This window comes from Maylandia zebra, linkage group LG20, assembly GCF_041146795.1.
Source record: "Maylandia zebra isolate NMK-2024a linkage group LG20, Mzebra_GT3a, whole genome shotgun sequence".
NCBI classification, from domain to species: domain Eukaryota; kingdom Metazoa; phylum Chordata; class Actinopteri; order Cichliformes; family Cichlidae; genus Maylandia; species Maylandia zebra.
In genome coordinates this window covers 15,358,681-15,380,210 of record NC_135186.1, presented here as the reverse complement: position 1 = coordinate 15,380,210, position 21,530 = coordinate 15,358,681, and the positions used below count along the sequence as shown (strand labels likewise).

Here is a 21,530-nt window from a genome sequence, read left to right as displayed (position 1 = left end):
AGTAAACAACATTTAAAAATACTGACTGACACCTTTCAGCTATTTTAACCAGTAGACCAACACATTCTACACAGAACAGAAAGCCAAACAACCCAAACAGGTTTGGTGTATTACTGTAAAAAACAGTAATTCTGCCCAGCTTGACCTGTTTAATTTGTGATTAAATTGCAGAAGTTGACATTTCCCTCTTAAACAGTATTAGTCCAGGAGTGTTTACTGTAGCATGTTGTCCATAATTAGTTGTGAAAATGTCAGAATAGCTATTATAATTTGTTACTGGAGTACAAAAAAGAATAAGGAAGTTACCTATGTTACATTGTCAGTAAATGTTCTGCTATTAATAATAACATCACTGGTGTTTGAGAACTGAAGCACAAAAGAATGAGGAAGTCTCCGAGCAGTCACAAAAAGGGAACACACACTGTTACATTGTCAGATAAGCAGAGTTGCGTGCGCTCCACCAGAGGACCCAAACTAATCAGCACCAGCCTTTGTATGAGTTTTTCTTTTTAAATCAGAGTTTTGTTAAAGCTTGGCTCTCTTTAAAGTCCCAATGGATGCTGCTGTGAATCGGCCAACCCGTCCACACTCTATAGACAGTGTAAGAAGACTGTCTACCCAAGGCTGCTTTGAGAACACCCTGAAGTTTATTTGTGAGTTTAAGCCTGGTGATGAGGATCAGGATATCAGCTTGGGCTGCGAGCCGATATCAGTCACCCTCCCTGCACAGTGTAGTGTCTACCAATTGAGGCTACGCATCTGTATGGAGGTATGTGAACCTGCACTGAGTGGTCTTTCGTGCAAAGGATGTTTTCCTTTTATTCTCATAGACTGTGTTGGATGTAGTTCTGGGTCTATAAAGTGAAATTGATAGCGCAGTTCCTAAAAACTAGTTTCTTTATAATGGAAGTTGGTGCTCTGGGGTGGGTGCGGTGCAGACTGGTCTGTTCGCAAAATAAATTCAAACTTAGAGAAGTCAATAAATGTGAGGTTCACCTTAGTAAACATTTTCCCATTGAGCTTTTGGTTTGCTAGTACAGTACGAAGAACATTATGGTCTCACTGAGGGTACAATAAACAATAAAGCAGAGTATGATTAAGGATGTAGCAAATTCATTACAGTCAATAACACATGTGCCCATAACTAAGTCCATCCCTTGTTTGGGGTGGCTGCAGAGTGGGTCATCAACTAAAGTTGGTGGCTGAATTCTCGGCTGCTTCAGTCTCCATGCCAAATATCCTCGGGCAAGGAGACTGGATCCAAGTTGCACTCTGGTGCACCCACTGAATTTGTGTGAATGTTAGATAGAAAGCTCTTATGGAGGAAAAAAACATTTAAAAAAGTTTATAAGTGAATCAGGCAAGTTGTCTAAAGCACGCAGGTAGACAAGTGCTATATAAGAAACAGTCCATTTACCTTTGTGGTTGAATCAGGAAATACATTAAATATAAAAATCTGCCAAATGAGCAGCTCATGTAGCTCATAGTCACCCTCTGTGAAAAAGGAAGCAGCTAAAAGAAGTTTCTACGTTGCTTTATCGTCAAACCGTACATGGGAACTATCAACTGATTTAGCTGGCTTCTAAAATATTATGTATTTTTAGCTAAAAGGCAAATGTTAGCTAATATGCTAAACTAAGATTGCATGCTCATATGACATGGTATTGCATAGTCCCACTATCAGCTATTTACAGTATAGCTGTCAGTGTGCCTCATGCTTAAGCATTTACAGTACTGTTAAAAACGAAGAAAGGTTTTACAAGAATTTCAGAAACCCTGGCGAAAAAACAATTATAAGGAAGCATTTTTTTTCCAAGATGCCGCCACAGTAGGCAGCTTGTTACTCAGCTCCCAGCTTGAGGTAACGCACAAATTTCCCCGCCGTGGGATCAATAAAGTGTTATCTCATCTTCTTGTTCTTTGGAGCAAAATATAATGAAATGATCAAGACATTTGCACAACACTATATTCAGACTACAGTAATCAAAAATTGTATGTATTTATTTTTTCATGTATATGACTCTATGCCTCCAGGCACAGGAGCAAAACTGCCACCCAGACCCTTTTGCAATATTGGACCCCGAGAAATACAGCCTGCTCTATGCCAGGGGTGGCGACTGGTATGAAGCCTACGATGACTGTCAGGTTATCAGGACATTAGACATTCCATGGTCACGTAATGACCCTCATTGCCTATCAGCACACATAATAGTAAAACCGCCTGTGGCAGTTGATCCAGAGGAGAACGAGAAACAACAGCAGTGCCTGACTTATCTGATCGGACATGACCTGGAGAAAGAAGCATCTGATAGACTTGGTGAGCTCACCTTCACCCGTCGGAAACTGGCATCTGCTAGGAAACAAGAGCTGAAGAAACGGGATGACAAGTTGTATGCCACAGAGCCTTGGATAACGCATACCGCCTTACCAGAAGAACTACAAGAATGGCAGAACAGAGACTTTCCTGTCACTTTCCACTACATGAGCAGGATCAGCTTCAGCATAAAGGCTGACCTCAGCACAACACCACAACTACTTCTTAAAGTTTTTGAAAGGGTGATGAATGACCGAGGGATTAAATACGATGGGCCTGACAATCTCGTGTTGAAAGTTGCAGGCAGGGAGGAGTTTTTATCTGGAGACTATGCCCTGAATGATTTCCTCTGGGTGCGACAGTGCCTGAAAACCAACCAAGAGCTTCACCTCTTTGTTGTCCCTGTGTCGCAGCTTCCTTCGGAGGCTGTCAAATTTGTGGACTGGCCACTTGTTGATGGTTTTAGCGGCCAGTTCAGTTCCCACAATGATCTCAGCCTTAAAGGGAAGGATTTGGATGACATCTTCATGATATCCTTGTGGGACTGCAACAGAAATTTCAGAGTCAAATTGCTTGGATTTGATATCCCACAACTTCCAAGCAAATGCCCTCAGTCTGTTTATGTTGAAGCATCCATACTCCATGGTAACAAGGTCCTCTCTTCAGTATCCTCCATTCCCAAGCCCCTTTCAGATGAAGTGCTGTGGAATGAGTGGCTGGACTTTGATGTTCTTCTTAGGGATCTGCCACGTGGAGCTAAGCTGGGTCTCACTATTAACGAAAGTCCTAGTGACATGTCTGCTGCAACAAAAGTGCCATCGCCTTCAAGCAACAAAACAATAGACTTGATGAAAGGGAGAGGAAAAGTGCTCTACTTTGTCAACCTACTCCTCATAGATCACAGGTGCGGATTTTTGTTTTTATTTAACCAAAATATCTTTATTAACAGTATAAGGGAAAAACATACATAAGCAGTTAGCTATAAAACTGTCATTTAAAAATCTCTGCTCTCCTGTCAAGTCATGCTTAGTTTGTAGTGTTAGCCAGTTATTAATTAAGTATATCAATAATATCCAAAATATGATACCATGGTAACACCACAAATCTGAGTAACAATGACAAACATTTTACAAAGATAATACACACAAAAGTTGCATTGTTGGATGTTTATGCCATTTCAGTGCCCATAGTTCTTGCACATGCTTATTTTCCATTTGGTGTACTACACCACGATATCACGGCAAAGCATGTAATAGGCACGCCGGTCGACCGTGTCCATTTTCAGTACCAGCAGGGGGAGATAATATATTTAAAGCCATAAAGTCGCTAGTGACCTATGATTAACCGATTAAGCTATGTGGCTTATATGTATTACGTGTAAATGTGTTAGTAATGTCTGTGTAAATGCTTTTATTAATGAATTTTTTGTTGGCTTAAAATAAAATAAAACCCTCTGCTGTAACTGAAGCTTACTGCAACTTCTGCATTCGTGTACATTTCCTGCTTTTGAGAGGCAGAGCATCAAATGACATGGTGCACCGGCGTGTCTATTACAGGTTTTGCCGTGATACATTTCAGGCACACAAGAAACTTTAATATTTGAATGCGCTGAATAGGATGTTAGTATGGAATTTTAACAGGTGTGAAATTTCTGAGTTAGCCGAATTTCATCCTTTCACAGTATCTGGACAAGAGTTACAAGTCTAATCAGTTCATGAAGTAGGTTGTTTGGAAGTAGGGACCCAGTCTTTTGCAACTGCTACAAATCCATGTGTGTCCATGTGCGTGGTTTTATTTACAACTACAAAATGTTGATAACATTTGGGTAACAGATGCATATACTTGTGTGTATGCATGTGTTGCCAACCTTAGTGTCAACATTGGTTTTGAGGTCTCTATTTATTATTCATTTATTAATTTATGTTTTATTTATTACATATGTGTATTTATTATTACTCCATCTGACATCTCAGTTTGTGCTCTTATATTCTTCATTTGAGAGAACGTCGAGACATTTCTTGCAGTACTGTAAAACTAACTATTATTTACACGGTGTTTCAACACGGGACACCACCTATCCCTGCAGGTCTGTTCTGAGCCAGGGGCCCTACACACTGCACATGTGGTCACACCCTGGCCTGGATGATGAGGCCATCACCTACCAAGCAGACAAGCTGTCAACTGCTACTAACCCAGACATAGCTGACTCCATGGCTATCAGCTTCCTTTTAGACCGCTACAGCTTTCCTGTGGTTGTCCCAAATACTGTTACCAACTCTGAATGTTCCAACTCCAGAGAACGTGAGAATCACGAATCTCATGTCCCCCCACCCTTGCCTATCAAAAGATATTCTTTGCCAGCAAACTCACTGGCTGACAGTGTAACTCTCAAATCCCCAACTACAGCCATCAACACCAAAAAGCCATGCCTCAGAAGGTTTCGGGAGGAAAGTGTGCGTTATGCCTCCAGTCTACCCCAGTACTTGCGTAATGTTGACTGGATGAACCGCAATTCGGTTGAAGATGTCCACTGGCTACTGGGATACTGGCAACCTGAGGAACTGGATGTAACAGTGGCATTGGAGCTACTAAGCATGGATTTTGCAGACGAGTTTATCAGGAGACTGGCAGTGAAGAGACTGGAGAGTCTGTCGAATGATGATGTGTTGAAGTATTTGCTTCAGCTTGTGCAGGTATGTGTTTATATGAAAATTGATAAACAGATTCATTCATATTGCGTGACGCGCAAAATGTCATCTGAAATAATTAAACTACTATTAACTACCTGTTTAGTTTGCAAAGTGAATCTGTCTTTATTCCACTCCCCATTCTATTGAACATCAGGACTGTATGTGTTGCTTTTTTTATTACAATTACAATACATAAAAAAATCATGATTACTGCTAATCTAAACTGGCAAATGTTTTCCCTGAAGCCACAGACTTGTTTCAAAATGTTCTCTTAGAGTCTGTGTGGAATGCATCACCAATGCAATGACATTTATCAGATTTTACTGGTTACATTAGACATCACCCACTTATCTCTTCTCTGACAGCTTTCATTTTGCTTCATGTTTTATTTTCCCTTTGATCCTTACTCCAAGATGCTTTCCACATTTCTGTTCTGTTCTTTTTCATAAGGCCTAACATTCACCTTTTGTTTAAGTCATGTAAATATATCCAGTAGAATGTGAACACATTTAAGCATTTTAACCATCCCCCCCATCCCACTATTTAAGGATATTTGTAAAATCACTTAAAATGACTATTAAAGTGTGACAATGACCTTTTCCTTCACCTTTAACTCTTACAGATCCTAAAAGTGGAACCTTACCATGACAGTTTCCTCGCTCGGTACCTCATCCAAAGAGCTCTGCGGGTAAGTCATGAAGCATCCACTGTGACTGCAGAGTACTGGCATGTACAAGGTTGTCAGCAGAATATTTTTGCCAGACAAAATTATTATTTTTTGTCTTTTTCTAATGAAGAGAGACAAAACAAAACCTACTTAAAGAAACTAAATAATCACTTGCAGTGGTGGCTGGTGGTGAGAATGGGTGGGTGGGCTAACAAATACAATTCATAGACGGCACTGTAGCAATCGCAGCATCACATCCCTGGTTCCAAGTTACAGCCACATGTTGTCATAGTAACAGTAACAAAGACTATAGAAAAAATACCAAGAATGAGCTAAGGCTAAAAAATGTACTCTCTTACACACACACACGCACACACACACACACACACACACACACACACACACACACACACACACACACACACACACACACACACCTTCTTACTAGATATTTTTGTACTAGGGATCAAAATCAACTTCCCAATTCAAATGAATTTTAAATAATCTGATATTGATTCCTTAAATCCTTAAATTACATTTTTCAAATAGAAATGTATTTTGCTGTGTATGAGACTTGCAAGAGGTTGACAAGAGAAAGCCATGCAAGAGTTAAGTGACCTGGTGCCACAAGCCTTAAGACAGATGTTCGGCAGCTGTATTTGGATTCAAGAACTGTGAAGACAGCGAAGAGTGGACAAAAGCAAAGCCATATGCAAGGCGTGCAAAATGGAGGTGAAATACTGTGAAAGTTGAATAAAAGTTGCAATATTGTAACTGCTTTAGGATCTGTTGTTAATTTGGAAATTAATATATTTAATTTACAAAGTTTAAAGGGTTCTTTGAACAGTAAATATCCAAGATAAATGATCATAATTTAAATATTTCTGACTGAGTCAAAGTTGAATTGAGTCAGGACCTTGTGAATCAGAATGGAATCAGCTCTATTCTGTACACATCAGCATGTCATTTTTTCAATGCTAAGTGATGCCAGAAAAATAAATTCAAGCTCTGTGGGAATGCACTCCAGAGTACGAGGCGGTATTCACAGCAAAAATAATGGTCATTATAGAAGAGCAACAGGCAACAGGAAGAAATTGTGCTACAGTCATTTAAGGAGAGAGAGAGGTGTCGGGCGCACCTTTTTTAAAGAGAAACTCGCGTCATCGACCTCTCTGGGCCAGATCAATCAATGGTGTTGGATCCTGTCAGATGACCTCTTATTCTATGCTGATGTCACGGGGATGTATTTGTGTTAATTTCAATGTTTCAGAAACAGTGCTCTGAAGTTTTTTCTTAGTCAGCATCTGCAAAAATGACTTTGCAGACTTTAACTCTGGAAATTCCACACTGCTGTCCAACACCATCATCTCACCTTTTTGGTTGTCTCTGCGTATCAGTGAAAATCAAGGAAATGTTTCCTTGGGGGAACTTTATTCAAACTGCAGAATTGAGCCTGTTGAGAATTGAAGCATTATGGTACCACTTAGATAATATATAGCCCCGTTAGGTTCTATGTTTGTGTGCCGGTCCACAATAACAAACAGTGTTTGACTCTCTAGAATCTGCACAAGAATCCTGATGTTTTGTGCTCAAATCCGATTTTATACTTATACTATACAAAAGCACTAAAGTAGCTCCCAATTATGATTGGCTCACAGCTTATAAAAAGTTTGTGACAAGCTTAATCATAGATCTGATTTTCTTTCTTTCTTTTTATTTATCTATTTTTGTATTTTCATTCACAATAGTCATCAAAAGATCAGGTTTTTGTGTGAATAAAAATAATACCTTTCATTTAAAAGTTTTTCTTTTTTCAGGTGAGTTTAATAAAGGTTTCAGTCTGCTGGAACATTAATGAATGTTTTTACACCAGTAAGATGTCGACTGCGACCAGATCTGTTTCACGCTGTCTGACTCACTCACATCTTTCACTGCAGAGCAAAAGAATCGGACACTTCTTCTTCTGGTACGTTCGCAGTGAGGTAGCAGGGTGCCCGTATTACCGACAGCGCATGGCTGTGATTCTGGAGGCCTACCTGCTGGGCTGTGGTCAGGCCATGCTCGACAGCTTCACCCAGCAGGTCCAGGCGGTGGAGGCCCTGCAGGAGGTCGCTGTCATCATTAAAAACCTGTACCCTGACAAGACCAACCTTGATTCTACAAGTAGGGAGCATCATTTTTTCTTAATTAATATATCAAAATTTTATTTTTAAAAAGCTAAAAGTATATAATTTAATTTTATTTCACTGTTTTTTACTGAATGTTTTATCATGGTGCAGCATCTCTATCAGATTCAGGTCAGGACTTTGACTAGGCCACTCCAAAGTATTCATTTTGTTTCTCTTAAGCCATTCAGAGGTGGACCTACTGGGTGGACCTATTTTCCTGCTGCAGAGCCAAGTGCACTTCAGCTTGTTTTTGTTTCAGAATGTTAGAAATTTAAAATGGACCTATTATACTTTCCTTTATGTTCTGTTATATAATACTCTCATAATTCAGGTTTTAAATGTAAGCTCCACTGGCTTCTCAGTAAAAGTCCTTGAGCCTCTGCATCTGAATGCAAGCTGAAATACTTTCCTTGTTCTTATGTTCTTGCATGGTGCGTGACAAAAGCATTTCGTTTTGGAAAGGCCATTTTTAAGATGACCTATTAAACTTCCCTCGATTTTTACCTCTGCTAAGGAATTTATGTTTGTGGTAGCGTTTAGGTGCACCCACATCATTCTGTCTGTAAACACAATACAACTCCTCTCTGGCTCTGCCAATGTCATGTAGGTACATTTAAAAAAACAAAAAAACCCAAAAAACAAATAAAATGAAATTCATTAAAAGTAAATCCCTTCACACTAAACACAGCCCAGAGAGTGAGCTACCTTGGCCGAGGCACTCTCTGAGTGCTTCTTGTTAATTATGGTTATTTTTTTTATGTTCTTGCATGTTATTGTTTCCAAGTTACTACATTATTATTTATCTACCAGCTGTAGAAGGTTAGCAAAGCTTTGCATGTAACTTTGAATGTACTTTGGAAAAGCTTCTTCCAGCTGGCCTCGTGTTGAGTTCCATTTTAATATACATGAAGAAATCCCATCTGTGTATGGCTACGTATGGCTGGGTTCCTGTATGTAGATGAAGTAGTGCTGCACACCTGGTGTTCATCAGCTGATGAATAACAGAAGCTCTATCCCTACCTAGGCTAGGAAAGACATCCTTGAAATGCATTAGATGTTTTTATAGCAACTTTTCAGAAACCAAGGACTCTAATCCCCAAAAGCAGCTGTTGTTTCACTGTTAAACCACTTCACTAAATTATATCTGTTGATCTTGCTGTAGCTCCCTTCCGGCTTCAGGGACTTCTTAGAGACAGTAACCTGCCAAATGAATTCTTGCTGCCCTTTGACCCTCGCATTAAATGTGGAAGGATCCTGGTAAGCTTTGCTGGCTTTCTGTCTCTATTTGTACATTGAGCTTTAGGGTTATGTGAAAGTGTGGTGAATAAAAAAATGTTGGGTATATTTTTATATATTGCATTTGAGCATTTTGTGTGTGGTTTAGTCTTATATTCTAAGTTTACTATATGCAGGATTTATAAACAATGCAAGAGGTTGACCTTTTCATCAAAAGGGCAACCTCTTTGTGATGATGTTTCAGGTTAAGAACTGGAGACAGATAGATGTGCAATTACTTGGTCAGGCTTGTAGTTTTGTACATAGTTGAGGAAATATTATCAATTTCTACAGTACAATTATTATAGTAGACCACTGTGAATTCCTCCTTGGCCTGTTTTTGTTTTTTGCATCACATTTTCTGTCTGCTTCATATAATTCAAGTATAATTACTTACTTGAACTTTTCTTCAACATAAATTTGTTACTTATTCTGTTTTTCCTGATTACAATAAGTACACCACAGTAAAGTAGCTATATGTAATCTTTTGTTGTTGTTGTTGATTAAATCAAAAAGGCTGTGGTGAAGAAAAATATCCCACACAAACAAAACGGTCTGCTTTACTTCTTTGTGATGTAGCTCGATAAATGCAAAGTAATGGCCTCAAAGAAGAAGCCTCTGTGGCTGGAGTTCTCTCCCATGCCATCACCTACCTCCGCCACACCTGTTGGAATAATCTTCAAAGAGGGGGATGACCTCAGACAGGACATGCTGGTCATTCAGGTCAGACAGATCTTTTGTTACTTTGATTACTTGAATTCTCTTCCTCAAATATGAATACTGATTTTTTTTTGTGTGTGAATATTTCCTACATGCTTGGGAAAAGGTGAATATACAGTACTTCATACTTCCATCATACGGTACTTCATACTTATCTGACCAGCCCTTATATTTAAAATTCATATAAATAACTACGTATCTTTTTCTGCGCTGCTCCTTTATTTGTGCCTCAGGGCTCAATTCTTGGACCAGTTCAGTTTTTCATTTTTTGTGTTGCTCCTAGGTTATATACTTAACAGGTTTGGTATGCCCAAAATACACAACTTTACTTTTTTGCTAAAAAAAAACCTCAAGTCTATCGTAGTTTTACATCAGGTTGAAAAGACACATGAATGTTTGCATATTTCTGTTTAGGCACTGGTGCTGATGGACTCCATCTGGAAGGAGAAATCCCTGGACCTCAATCTTGTTCCATATGGCTGCATCTCCACTGGACACAACATAGGTATCAGCATTAGTGTGCTTTAATAGTGTCCACAGTTGGTACTGGATGGCTCTTTTTAGTAGTGGTTGTTGAAGTTATACTTAATATAATTTACTAATCAATTAATAGCTTGTTTACAGAGTCAGCAAAAGTACACACATTCTGTACTTAAGTAGAAGTACAGATATTGGAGTTAAAAACACTCCAGTAAAAGCTGAATTACTGATTTAACGCCTTTACTCAAGTAAAAGTGAAAGAGTACAGGCTCTGAAATGTATCTGCTATATTATTGTAATACAAAAGTAATATTAGTACATGAAGATAAAAATGTTATTCAAATCTAAATTCTACTTCTTCATCATCATCTCAATCTGTTATTTAGGACACAAGCAGTGAAAGAGAAAATAAATAAATGGGGGCTGATCTGTTGTAGTGGCTCAGCGTGGGGAAAATACTGACAGCCCACAATGATTTCTAATGTCAGCTCCAGTAGATTTTCTTAGTGGACAAGCTGTGATCAGCGGACATGCAGATCACAGCTCTGAGGTTACTCATAATGAATACGTTGCCCAAATTAGACATCTTACGTAAGCTTTACTTAAGGCAACTGAGAACTATTTAGAACTAATTAGATTTTACACTGTATAAAGACTGAATTCAGTGACTGAATCTAAGCACCGTCAGTTCATTTGTAAACGAATGTCTACTACACTTGATCTAACCCAAGCTCCACAGCAGCTGACCACCACAGCCACTGTGTTTCAGTCCAACACAGTACTTTGCTATCAATTCACGACATTAATACAAGGTAACCTGTTTATCCTGAGCAAAACTACCCAGAATTTTCATGCAACATTTCAATAACACAAAGTACAGACATTTGTTTAAAAATGTAAGCAGTAAAAAAACGGTCATAAAAATAACCAGAAGAGAACAGAATACCCCTTTATTGTCACTGTGTATATAAATAGTCAAATTCAATTCAATTTTATTTATACAGCACCAAATCACAACAATGGGTGCCTCAAGGCGCTTTATATTGTAAGGTAGACCCTACAATAATACATGCAGAGAAAAACCCAACAATCATATTAACCCCTATGAGAAATGCACTTTGGCGACAGTAGGAGGTTGAAATAAATAGCAAACGGGAGACATATAGAGAAATATTTACAAAAAAAGAGAAAATTACAGATTGGACAGTTGTAGGTGAGTCTGGAGGTGTGGGACCTGATTGACCTGAGGCCAGCGGGTTAAACTAGTGGTGGGCGGGGTGCAAGGGGTCACCTGTGATGCCCCTAGTTTTCCTAAGACGGGAGGATCTGGAGATGGTCTCCTGGATGGCAGAAGGCAGGTAATGATTTTTTGGGCGGTGTTAATTACCCTCTGCACAGCCTTCCTGTTCTCAATAGCGTCCCCTGCATAACAAACACCCAGGCAGCAGGAGAGCACGCTCTCCACTGTGGAGCGGTAGAAGGTGAGCAGCAGCTTCTCAACCAGGTTATTCTTCTTTAGGACACGGAGGAAGTGCAGTCACCGCTGAGCCTTCTTTACCAGGGTGTTGGTGCTGTTGGTCTAGGTGAGATCAGCAGAGATGTGGGTGCCAGAAACCTGAAGGTGGAGACAGATTCCACCTTTTCTCCATTTAAAATGAGAGGGGAGTGGATCCATCTCTGATCTGTAAACCGAACAGAGAACAATCTAAACCTTAGAATGTCCAAAATGTTCAAATTGGACTCGTTCTTTTATTATATTTGACCTAAAATAAGTGACTGAGCCCATAAATTCATCAGTAAAGTGTTTACAAAAGGCAGGCCCTAGGACATTTTTATAAGACTTTTCACAACCACAGCTATCGCCCCAAATTTTTATTTATACATGTTGTTATGGGGTTTTCTGTATAGTATTTTATCAATTTACCAATTTAACCTATGACCAGTTTACTATAATAAATTATGTAACATGCCTGCTTATTGGACTGTGGGAGGGAAAAAAGCACCCACCCACATGGCAGAGGATCAACATGCAACCACTGCACCTGCACAGTGTCATGTTTTTGTAACAGTGTTTTGTGAGAGGGTTTTTTTACCCCCTGGAATTAGGTTTCTGTGTTTGAAGTTTAAAACACATGTTTAAAGATGAAGCACAAAATGAAAATGTCCTTGTCATCAGGTATGATTGAGATTGTGAGGAATGCAACAACGATCGCTGCGGTCCAGAGGAGCCAAGGAGGAGCAACTGGAGCCTTCAAAAATAATGCTCTGTTTGAGTGGCTCAAGTCCAAATGTCCACTACAGGAAATTGTGAGTAAATCAAAAGCAATCGCAGGTCCTTTCTGTTGTTTCCCTCAGTAATAGGAAAAAAAAACAACTAAAATGTGAAACTGTTGTGATTTTATTTGACTGCAGCACTTCAAGAACGTGGAGAGATTTGTGAATTCCTGTGCTGGTTACTGTGTGGCCACATATGTACTGGGTATAGGCGATCGACACAATGACAACATCATGATCAGAGAAGACGGTAAGCAGCACAAATCACTGAAAACACCTTATTGGCTACTGTTATCACATGTTATTTACTGATTTGTTATTATCCTCTTATGAAATGACAGATGCTTTTTGTCCTCTGAAACAAGCTGCATGATAAAATGAATTCATAAATGAACAAATTAACTGATAATTAGAAAAAACTGAAGTAATCTTGCCTCTCAGGGAACTTGTTTCACATTGACTTCGGACACATCCTGGGTAACAGGAAGCACTTTCTTGGCGTGAAAAGGGAGCGAGCACCTTTCGTCCTCACACCTGACTTCCTGTATGTCATGGGCAGGGTCGATGGTCGCAACAGCCTCTACTTTCAGCGTTTTAGGGTAAGAGGGCTTTATTATTTGTCCAGCTTTGCATGAAAATGTTTTAACAGGTCCCATAAATAGTTAGCTTCTCGGTGGAGTTCAACCTTTTACCTTAGTAATTCGCTGTGGCAGTCAGGATCAAGACGTTAGTTCTCTTAATTCTTTTGTCAATAAACAGCTGTCCAAGGTAAGCGTAGAAGGGAAAGTTCAGAGAAATTCTCCATCCATCCATCCATCCATCCATCCATCCATCTTCTGCTTCCGGGGCCGAGTCACGGGGCAACAGCCCAAGCAGAGAAGCCCAGACCTCCCTCTCCCCAGCCACCTTCTCCAGCTTGTCCAAGGGATCACCAAGGCGTTCCCAGGGTCCTGGGTCTGCCCTCCTCCTGGTGGGACATGCCCTGAACACCTCACCCAGGAGGCGCCCAGGAGGCATCCTTGTCAGATGCCCAAACCACCTCAACTGGCTCCTTTCGATGTGGAGGAGCAGCGGCTCTACTCTGAGCCCCTCCCGGATGGCTGAAGTACTCACCCTGTCTCTCAGAGAGAGGCCAGCCACCCTTCGGAGGAAGCTCATTTCTGCCGCTTGTATCCGCAATCTCGTTCTTTCGGTCACTACCCACAGCTCGTGGCCATAGGTGAGGGTAGGGACGTAGATCAACCGGTAAATTGACAGCTTCGCTTTTACACTCAGCTCTATCTTCAACACAACAGACCAGTGCAGCATCCGCATCACTGCAGCAGCAGTGATATATCTGTCTGTCGATCGCCCGCTCCCTTCTGCCGTCACTCGTGAACGACACCCGAAGATACTTACACTCTTCTACTTGGAGCAAGAACTCATCCCCGACCCGAAGTGGGCACTCCACTCTTTTCCGGCTAGGACCATGGCCTCAGATTTGGAGGTGCTGATTCTCATTCCCACCTCTTCTGTCATGGCTCGCAGGATGATGACCCAATCGCAAAACTCACGGACTCAAGGGATGAACTCAAAAGGCAGCTTTATTGCTGACAAGATGACAGGAAAATACAAAACTTAAACTGGGAACAATAAACTAATACTCGGAGCTTGTGGTGGAGTTAACGACTGTGCTAGCGAGGATACAGGAGACGGAGCTAGCGCTTCTGGCTGGGCAGCTAAGTGAAAAAACACAGCCCCGGAATAAACAGTCCCACAGTCAGGAAACTCCTGTTTGTCCCTTCCACTCACCACAGCTGGCAACTCAGAAGTCTCGGGGTCTGGCTGTGGCGGTGGGTGTTGGCGGCGTGAACGCCGTTTTCTCCGGGAAGGGGGAGGAGCTGAGCCGGGCCGCGAATCCTCCAGCGGACCGGGCTGAACGTCCTCCGACTCTTCCCACCGGAGAGGCAGTTCCGGGCGGATGCCTACGGTGGACATGAGGAAGTCCCGGATGTGGGGGTGTAGCACGCCGAATAACCAGGGGAGTCCGGACACCATCCTCTGTAGGCGGATGGCTACGGTCTCCCGGTATCCTCCTCTTGGCAGCGCTCCCCACTCCTGACAGTGGTATTCCACCGTGTAAATCAGGTCCTCACGGAGCTCGGCAGAGGGGTTGTGAGCTGCTGGGTCCATGTCGTGGTCGCGTTCTTCTGTCATGGCTCGCTGCGTGGCAGGCAGGATGAGGACCCAATCGCAAAACTCACGGACTCAAGGGATGAAATCAAAAGGCAGCTTTATTGCTGACAAGATGACAGGAAAATACAAAACTTAAACTGGGAACAATAAACTAATACTCGGAGAGAGACACAGGGAAATCCACGCAGCATGAGGGAGAACGCGACGCCGAACAGAGGGAGATGCAGACAGAAATACACAGAGGGTTAACGAGGAAAGTGGGACCACACGGGGAACACAGCTGACACAGATAACCATAACGAGACAGGGCGGGGTGAACATAACACTGACGGGAGACGGGCAGAGTCAAACAGGAAGTACAGAGGTTCAGACAGGAGGAGAGAGAGCACGGGGAAAACACAGACATAACGGGCAGGGGAAACATGGAACAACCACAAAGGGAGACGAGGGCTCATAAATACACAGAGGGCACACAGGGGGGAGAGAGAGAGCACGGGGAGAACTTGGACATAACGGGCAGGGGAAACATGGAATAAAACATAAGGAGAGACGAGGGCTCACAGATACACAGAGGGGCACACAGGGGGGAGAGAGAGAGCACGGGGAGAACTTAGACATAACGGGCAGGGGAAACATGGAATAAAACATAAGGAGAGACGAGGGCTCACAGATACACAGAGGGGCACACAGGGGGTAAAAGCCACGAAGGGAAAACACTTAGGGAACAACACAACAGGGCAACTCAGGAAACATGGCCTAAATAGGGAACAAAATCCAAACATACAAGAAAACTAAGAATACTGGGCCAACATGGCCCAGGACCATGACATCTTCACACTTAGTTTATGAACCATTCCAAAGCGAGCTGGAGGCCATCACCTGATGAATCCCACAGAACCACATCATCCGCAAAAAGCAGAGATGAGATTCTGACACCACCTAGGTGAAAGGTGAGGTGACCACCTAGAAATCCTATGCATAAAAATTACAAACAGAATCTGTGACAAAGAGCAGCCCTGGCGGAGCCCATCACCACCTAGGAACGAGTCCGTCTTATTGCCGGCCATGCGGGCCCCCCTCCCCGAATTGCTACCTTACCGTGGTGGAGGAGTTTGTGTATCCCAGGGATCCCAAGGGCTATGTTGTCTGGGGGCATTTAGGCAAATTGGTCCTGGGTGAGGGACCAGACAAAGAGCGATTCAGAAGACCTCTATGAGAAGACCATCAAGGGAACAATTCACCCTGCCCGGGATAGGGTTACCGGGACCGGCCTGGAGCCATGCCCAGGGAGGCTGCCCGAGGGGGAGTGCCTGGTCGGGCCTTAGTCCATGGGGCCCGGCCGGGCTCACTCCGAAAGAGGGCCATGGGCCCATCTTCCTGCAGGCCCACCAACCGCAGGAGGCGCCGTAGGGGTCAGGTGCATAGTGAGCTGGGCGGCAACCAGAACCGGAGGTGTCCTAATACCAAGACAAGACCAAGAAATTCTAATTTCCTAGTATAATTCAAACTTCATTCAATTTTGTTCAATGATGAAAGCATGCAGTCGTGGCCCAACTCCAACAAAATATGTGTGTTCTTCTCTCTTAACAAAATGCTTTTCATTGAACCCAAGAAGCTCTGTTTTGATCTCATCTCAGTCCAAAAATATAATTCTGACTTCTGGCTTGTCCATGCAGTCTTTATGAAACTGCAGGCAGGCTGCAGTGTTCTGATTTAAAAGCAGAGGCTTTTCTCCTTGCTGACCTGCCATTATTAAGACTTTTGATTTATGCCAATTGAGTTTATTCCAGAAGTACACACACACACTAATTAAAAGAAGCCTGATTCTTATTTTGGATACCACTTTTAGAATTATAGAAAAAATCTAAACTTCAGCTGTCCTTATTGTTTTATCTTTGCTTTTCTTTGTTATTCTATCTTTTCTTGCCTCCAACACCCACATTAGGACACCTGCACAGAAGCATACCTCTCCCTGCGCTCCCACTCTCGTCTGTTGGTGACTCTTTTCTCCCTCATGCTGCTCACGGGCATCCCAGAGCTGAGCGCTGCAGAGGATATGCGCTACTTGCGGGTGGCACTCCAGGAGGAGCAGAATGAGGCAGATGCCAGGGAGCACTTTCTCCAACAAATCTCTGAGTGTGAGAAGCTGGGCTGGACTGTGCAGGCCAACTTCTGGATCCACATGATGGGAGGCATCAAGTAGACTAATGCATTTTGCTCTGCCTTAAAAATAAGTGAACGTTTTAGTTTTACAGGTGTATTTTTTATATTTATGTAATATCACTGAGCCTTGGGCTGTTTTTACAGGAAGTAAGGGGGTGGGAAACTTGTGTATAAACAATGGATATCTGTCATAATTACAGTGTAAATACTTAGAATCTGCTGTTTATTGTAAAATCTGTAGAAGGGTTATAATTCTCATATAATACTCAAATAAAAACTAGACTCTAAAAAAGAAAGAAAAACTGAAAGGATATGGTGTACTTAGAAATATGACCACCAATAAAATAAAAATACAGTTTAGTTTTAGTCTATGTCAGTTTGGTACACATGTTTATTAAGACTAGAGACAAACTGATTTTTAAAACCAGTATCAATACCATTATTTTGTGATTTAAAAACCCAATATGTCGGCAGATTTTTTTTTGTTATGTGGATTTATATATGACCCTTTACTGTAATGATAATGCAGTTAAAAAATAATCTTGTTTTAATGTCATAACAAGTCACGGATTACTTGTTTACTCTTGTTTTTTTCAAGAGCATTTAGACATCTACATGTCTAAATGCACTGCTGCAATATGATTGGCTGATTAGATATTTGCATTATCGAGTCATTTAAAAGGTGTACCTATAATTAAGGAGTTTAAAAGGTGTACTTCTCTCTGCTGGATTTGATCTGAGGGAGGACAATTTCTATGCCGGGTTTCAGACCACGATTCACAACACTGTGTGAAAGACTGCAAGACAGTAATTGTTCCAAAGCTCAGCAACATGTATTTGTATTTGTTCCTTTTATCATAATTTATGCATTCTGCCTTTGCATGTAACTATATTCTACCTATATCTATACTGGATTTGTTCTCTATTCTGTGGATCCTTTAGTAAAGTTTTTTTTAAACTTTTTTAGCTGATAAGACATAAATAAATGTAATAGCTGCAAAGATAGTCCTTGATATTAACTATATGCCCTGATGGACCCTGATGGCCTGAAATCTTTTTTACTCGTTTCTTTCTCTTTCTCTTTTCATCTCACATGGAGTAGTGGGCTGGGCTTCACCCTCGTGCTTTCAATTCACTTCACCAGTCTTGCAGTATTTAAGATCGGCTAATGCTTCCACGCCTTTCCAGATTATTATAGTGTAGTGTTGAATTTCCTGTGATTGTTGGCTGAAGTAATGTCTTTGATTTCTTCCTCACAAGACTCGCTTCTAAACTTAAGCTGGTCACCTGCCAGCGAAGAAAACTATACATACCACGGCTCACTTGCATGGCTGCTCTTTACTGCTCGATTCACTTCTGGACTCCTCCAGATGGCTGCACAATAAGTAGCATCCTCAGTCTCCTTGACAACTGTTTTCAAAACTCTTCTGCCACATGCTTTCACTACCTCATTTTGGATGTAAGAGCTCGGATCATTATTTGGGCCTTGTCATGGTCCCTGTGCCTCGCTGGTCGACTCTCTATTAGGCAACATAGTTGTTTTTGTTTTTCGCTCTCTCCCTCCTTCCTCTCCCCCTCTCGCTCTCTCTCTTTCGCCGCAGCGATGCTCATTACAGGCTCCCGCTGCTGGCCCACACACCTGCTCTCATCTCCACACCGGTCGCTGATCTGCACTAGTCTTTGCTGGATCGTTGAGCGACCAGCATCAGTCAAACCTGCAAATCTGAACCTGTGTATCTGTGAGTGTTGTGTCTATCCTGTTAACCGGAGCTTTTTGTGTGTAAATTTCATCTGGAACCTGATTACGGACTACGAGAGGAGTGGCAGTGGAGAAGGAGTTGGAGTTTTGTACAGAAAGTGTGGAGAACGTCTGTTTGTATCTGCTTTGTAACTGACTTCAGTCACAGACTGCTGCAAATGCGTGCCTTATTCCTCTCATGGCTCGGAAATTTTTATTATTTAATACACACTTCACATCAGACATTTTGTACCCTGCTGACTGTTCAGTACACTGAGGTTATTTCAGTTTTCCTTTGTCAGTTTTTTCTGACAAACTTTCATACGCCTGCATTATTCCTGTATTGTCATGGTTCGGCTGTGTGGCAGGCAGGAGAAGGACCCAAACGCAAACTCACGGAGACAAAACGTAAACTCAAAAACACAGCTTTAATGCTGGCAAAAGGTGAAACACAAAAACAACACTGAACTAAACTGGGAAAGCTAAACATAAAGTATACCAGGAACCACGGGGAGAATCACACACAGCATGAGGGAGACTACGACACAGAACTGAGGGAGACGCAGACATAAATACACAGAGGGTTAACGAGGGAAGTGGGAGCACACGGGGAACACAGCTGACACAGATAATCATAACGAGACAGGGCAGGAGTGAACACAACATGACGCATACTGACGAGAGACTGTCAAAGTAAAACAGGAAGTACAGAGGTTCAGACAGGAGGAGAGAGCACGGGGAGAACACAGACATAACAGGCTGGGGAAAAAATGGAATAAAACACGAAAGGGGACAAGGGCTCATGAATACATAGAGGGGCACACAGGGGGTGAGAGTCACAAAGGGAAAGCACACAGGGAACCACATAACAGGGCAACTCAGGAAACAGAACCTAAACAGGGAACTGAATACAAAAATACAAGAGAACTAAGAATACTGGGCCAACACGGCCCAGGACCATGACATGTATTGTGTTCTCTGCACCTGTTCAATTTTCTTTGCACTGATCATCACTTGCATTCAATCTGTTTAGTACTTTTAATTTTTATTTAAGTGTTTGTCTTATAGTATGTCTCACGCAAAGTACCGCAGCAATTTCCTAATGTTGTAAATCTGCTTAACATTTGGCAATAAAACCATTTCTGATTTTGATTCTGATGAAGCTGTTCTTCAGTTCTCCCTCCACATGCACACTTCGATGTGACCTACACATGGTTCTAACTCTGTAGCATCCAATGATGCACTTGATAATATATCTGTAATAGCACTAAAATAGCATCATGACTGAGACCATCCAGTGTACAGGGGTGGGCAATCTCAGTCCACGAGGGCCGGTGTCCCTGCAGGTTTTAGATGTGTCCTCGAACCAACACAGATGATTTAAATGGCTAAATTAGCTCCACAACATGTCCTGAAGTTCTCCAGAGGCCTGGTAACGAACTAATCATGTGATTCAGGTGTGTTGACCCAAGGTGAGATCTAAGGCTACGTCCACACTGCAGGTCTTGATGCTCAATTCCGATTTTTTGATCAAATCCGATTTTTTGTGTCTGCTCATTCACACTACAAATAAAATGCGACAGCAAACGCGCTCTAGTGTGAACGCTCAAAGCGGCCCGCATGCGCAAAAGAAGACGTCACACACAACGCGCTCTGTTTAGACACAGAGCAAACAATATTGTTTGACTGATGGCCCTTAATATAAAGACTTCGAACTTTACGTTTCCCAATTTTTGCTTTAAGTTATTTACATAATAATGTAGATAACCTAATGATGATCCTTATTGCTGTTTTAGAGGAGCGGTGCTTCAAAGGATAGTTGCAGATTTCTGTCAGAATCTGCAGATTATACAGTACAAATAAAATGTTCACGTTTCTCCAACGTTGTCTTCCCAACAGTTTCACTGACATCTACACGGGATGGCCAGGAAGCGTTCGCGATGTCTTCTCCGGCGCTGATAATTGGCGTCTGTCTTGTGTCAGTGATGTAAAAGACGGATTTAATGCGACTTGACCATTCAAACAGCAGTCGCTTTCTAAAACATCGGATATGTATCGGATTCAGTACCACATACGAAAGTGACCCAGATCGGATTTGAAAATATCGGATTTGTGCCATTCACACTGTCATACCATGATCGGATATGGGTCGCATAGGGTCAAAAAAATCGGATTTGATGCACTTTCGCCTGCAGTGTGAACGTAGCCTAAAACCTGCAGGGACACCGGCCCTCGTGGACTGAGATTGCCCACCCCTGGTCTAATACACAGTGAGTGCTGAAAAAATGTCAAACTTTGGGAAAAAGTATTATTATGAAAAAATGTCACTCAGGAATCAAATCTCACACTTGTCTTTTAGTTTCATCTCTATTTCTGTTCCTCATTAACAATGGTTAACCATGTTTTGGGTTAATAACACACTTACAGAGCTGTGATTTAAATTTTTTTCTCTCCTTCAAACATTCGTCTCTAAGTAATCAAGATAGAAAATTCAATGGAAGATGAGGCTAAGAACTTATATGCATTTGTATGTTGTACAAAAAAAGTACATATTATATTGTGAAGGAGGTAAAACAGATGAAGACCTCAGTGAAAGGAAAAAAGAAGTCTTTAGTCAGACACCCGATACTTGATACTTCTGGAACAAACAAAGTTGTGGTGCCTTCAGGCTGGGCACTTTGAACATGGAAGGATAATCTAAGTGTGATGTCAAGGAGTTTACAGATTGGCTGTTTTTGGTGGGTTTTTTTGGTCTTCGTTAAGAAAGAAAAACAGAACTTATCTACATGGTCAGATAAAGAAAACCATGGGCAGATTCTAGCAATTGCTTTAACTTAAAAGCTTCATTCAATCCTTGAATCCTTAA

At 41.7% G+C, this 21,530-nt stretch overlaps 1 protein-coding gene across 1 annotated transcript; it reads left to right on the top strand.

Moving 5' to 3' along the window:
- The first annotated feature begins 444 nt into the window (after positions 1-444).
- On the top strand, positions 445-17,931 carry si:rp71-17i16.5 (phosphatidylinositol 4,5-bisphosphate 3-kinase catalytic subunit gamma isoform). Its single transcript, XM_004565472.4, has 12 exons — positions 445-769; positions 2,035-3,218; positions 4,401-5,007; positions 5,627-5,692; positions 7,609-7,834; positions 9,002-9,096; positions 9,694-9,837; positions 10,249-10,339; positions 12,491-12,621; positions 12,727-12,838; positions 13,030-13,187; positions 16,709-17,931. The coding sequence occupies exons 1-12, from the start codon at positions 554-556 to the stop codon at positions 16,964-16,966; spliced, it is 3,288 nt and encodes a 1,095-aa protein (XP_004565529.2). The 5' UTR covers positions 445-553; the 3' UTR covers positions 16,967-17,931.
- The last annotated feature ends 3,599 nt before the right edge of the window (positions 17,932-21,530 follow it).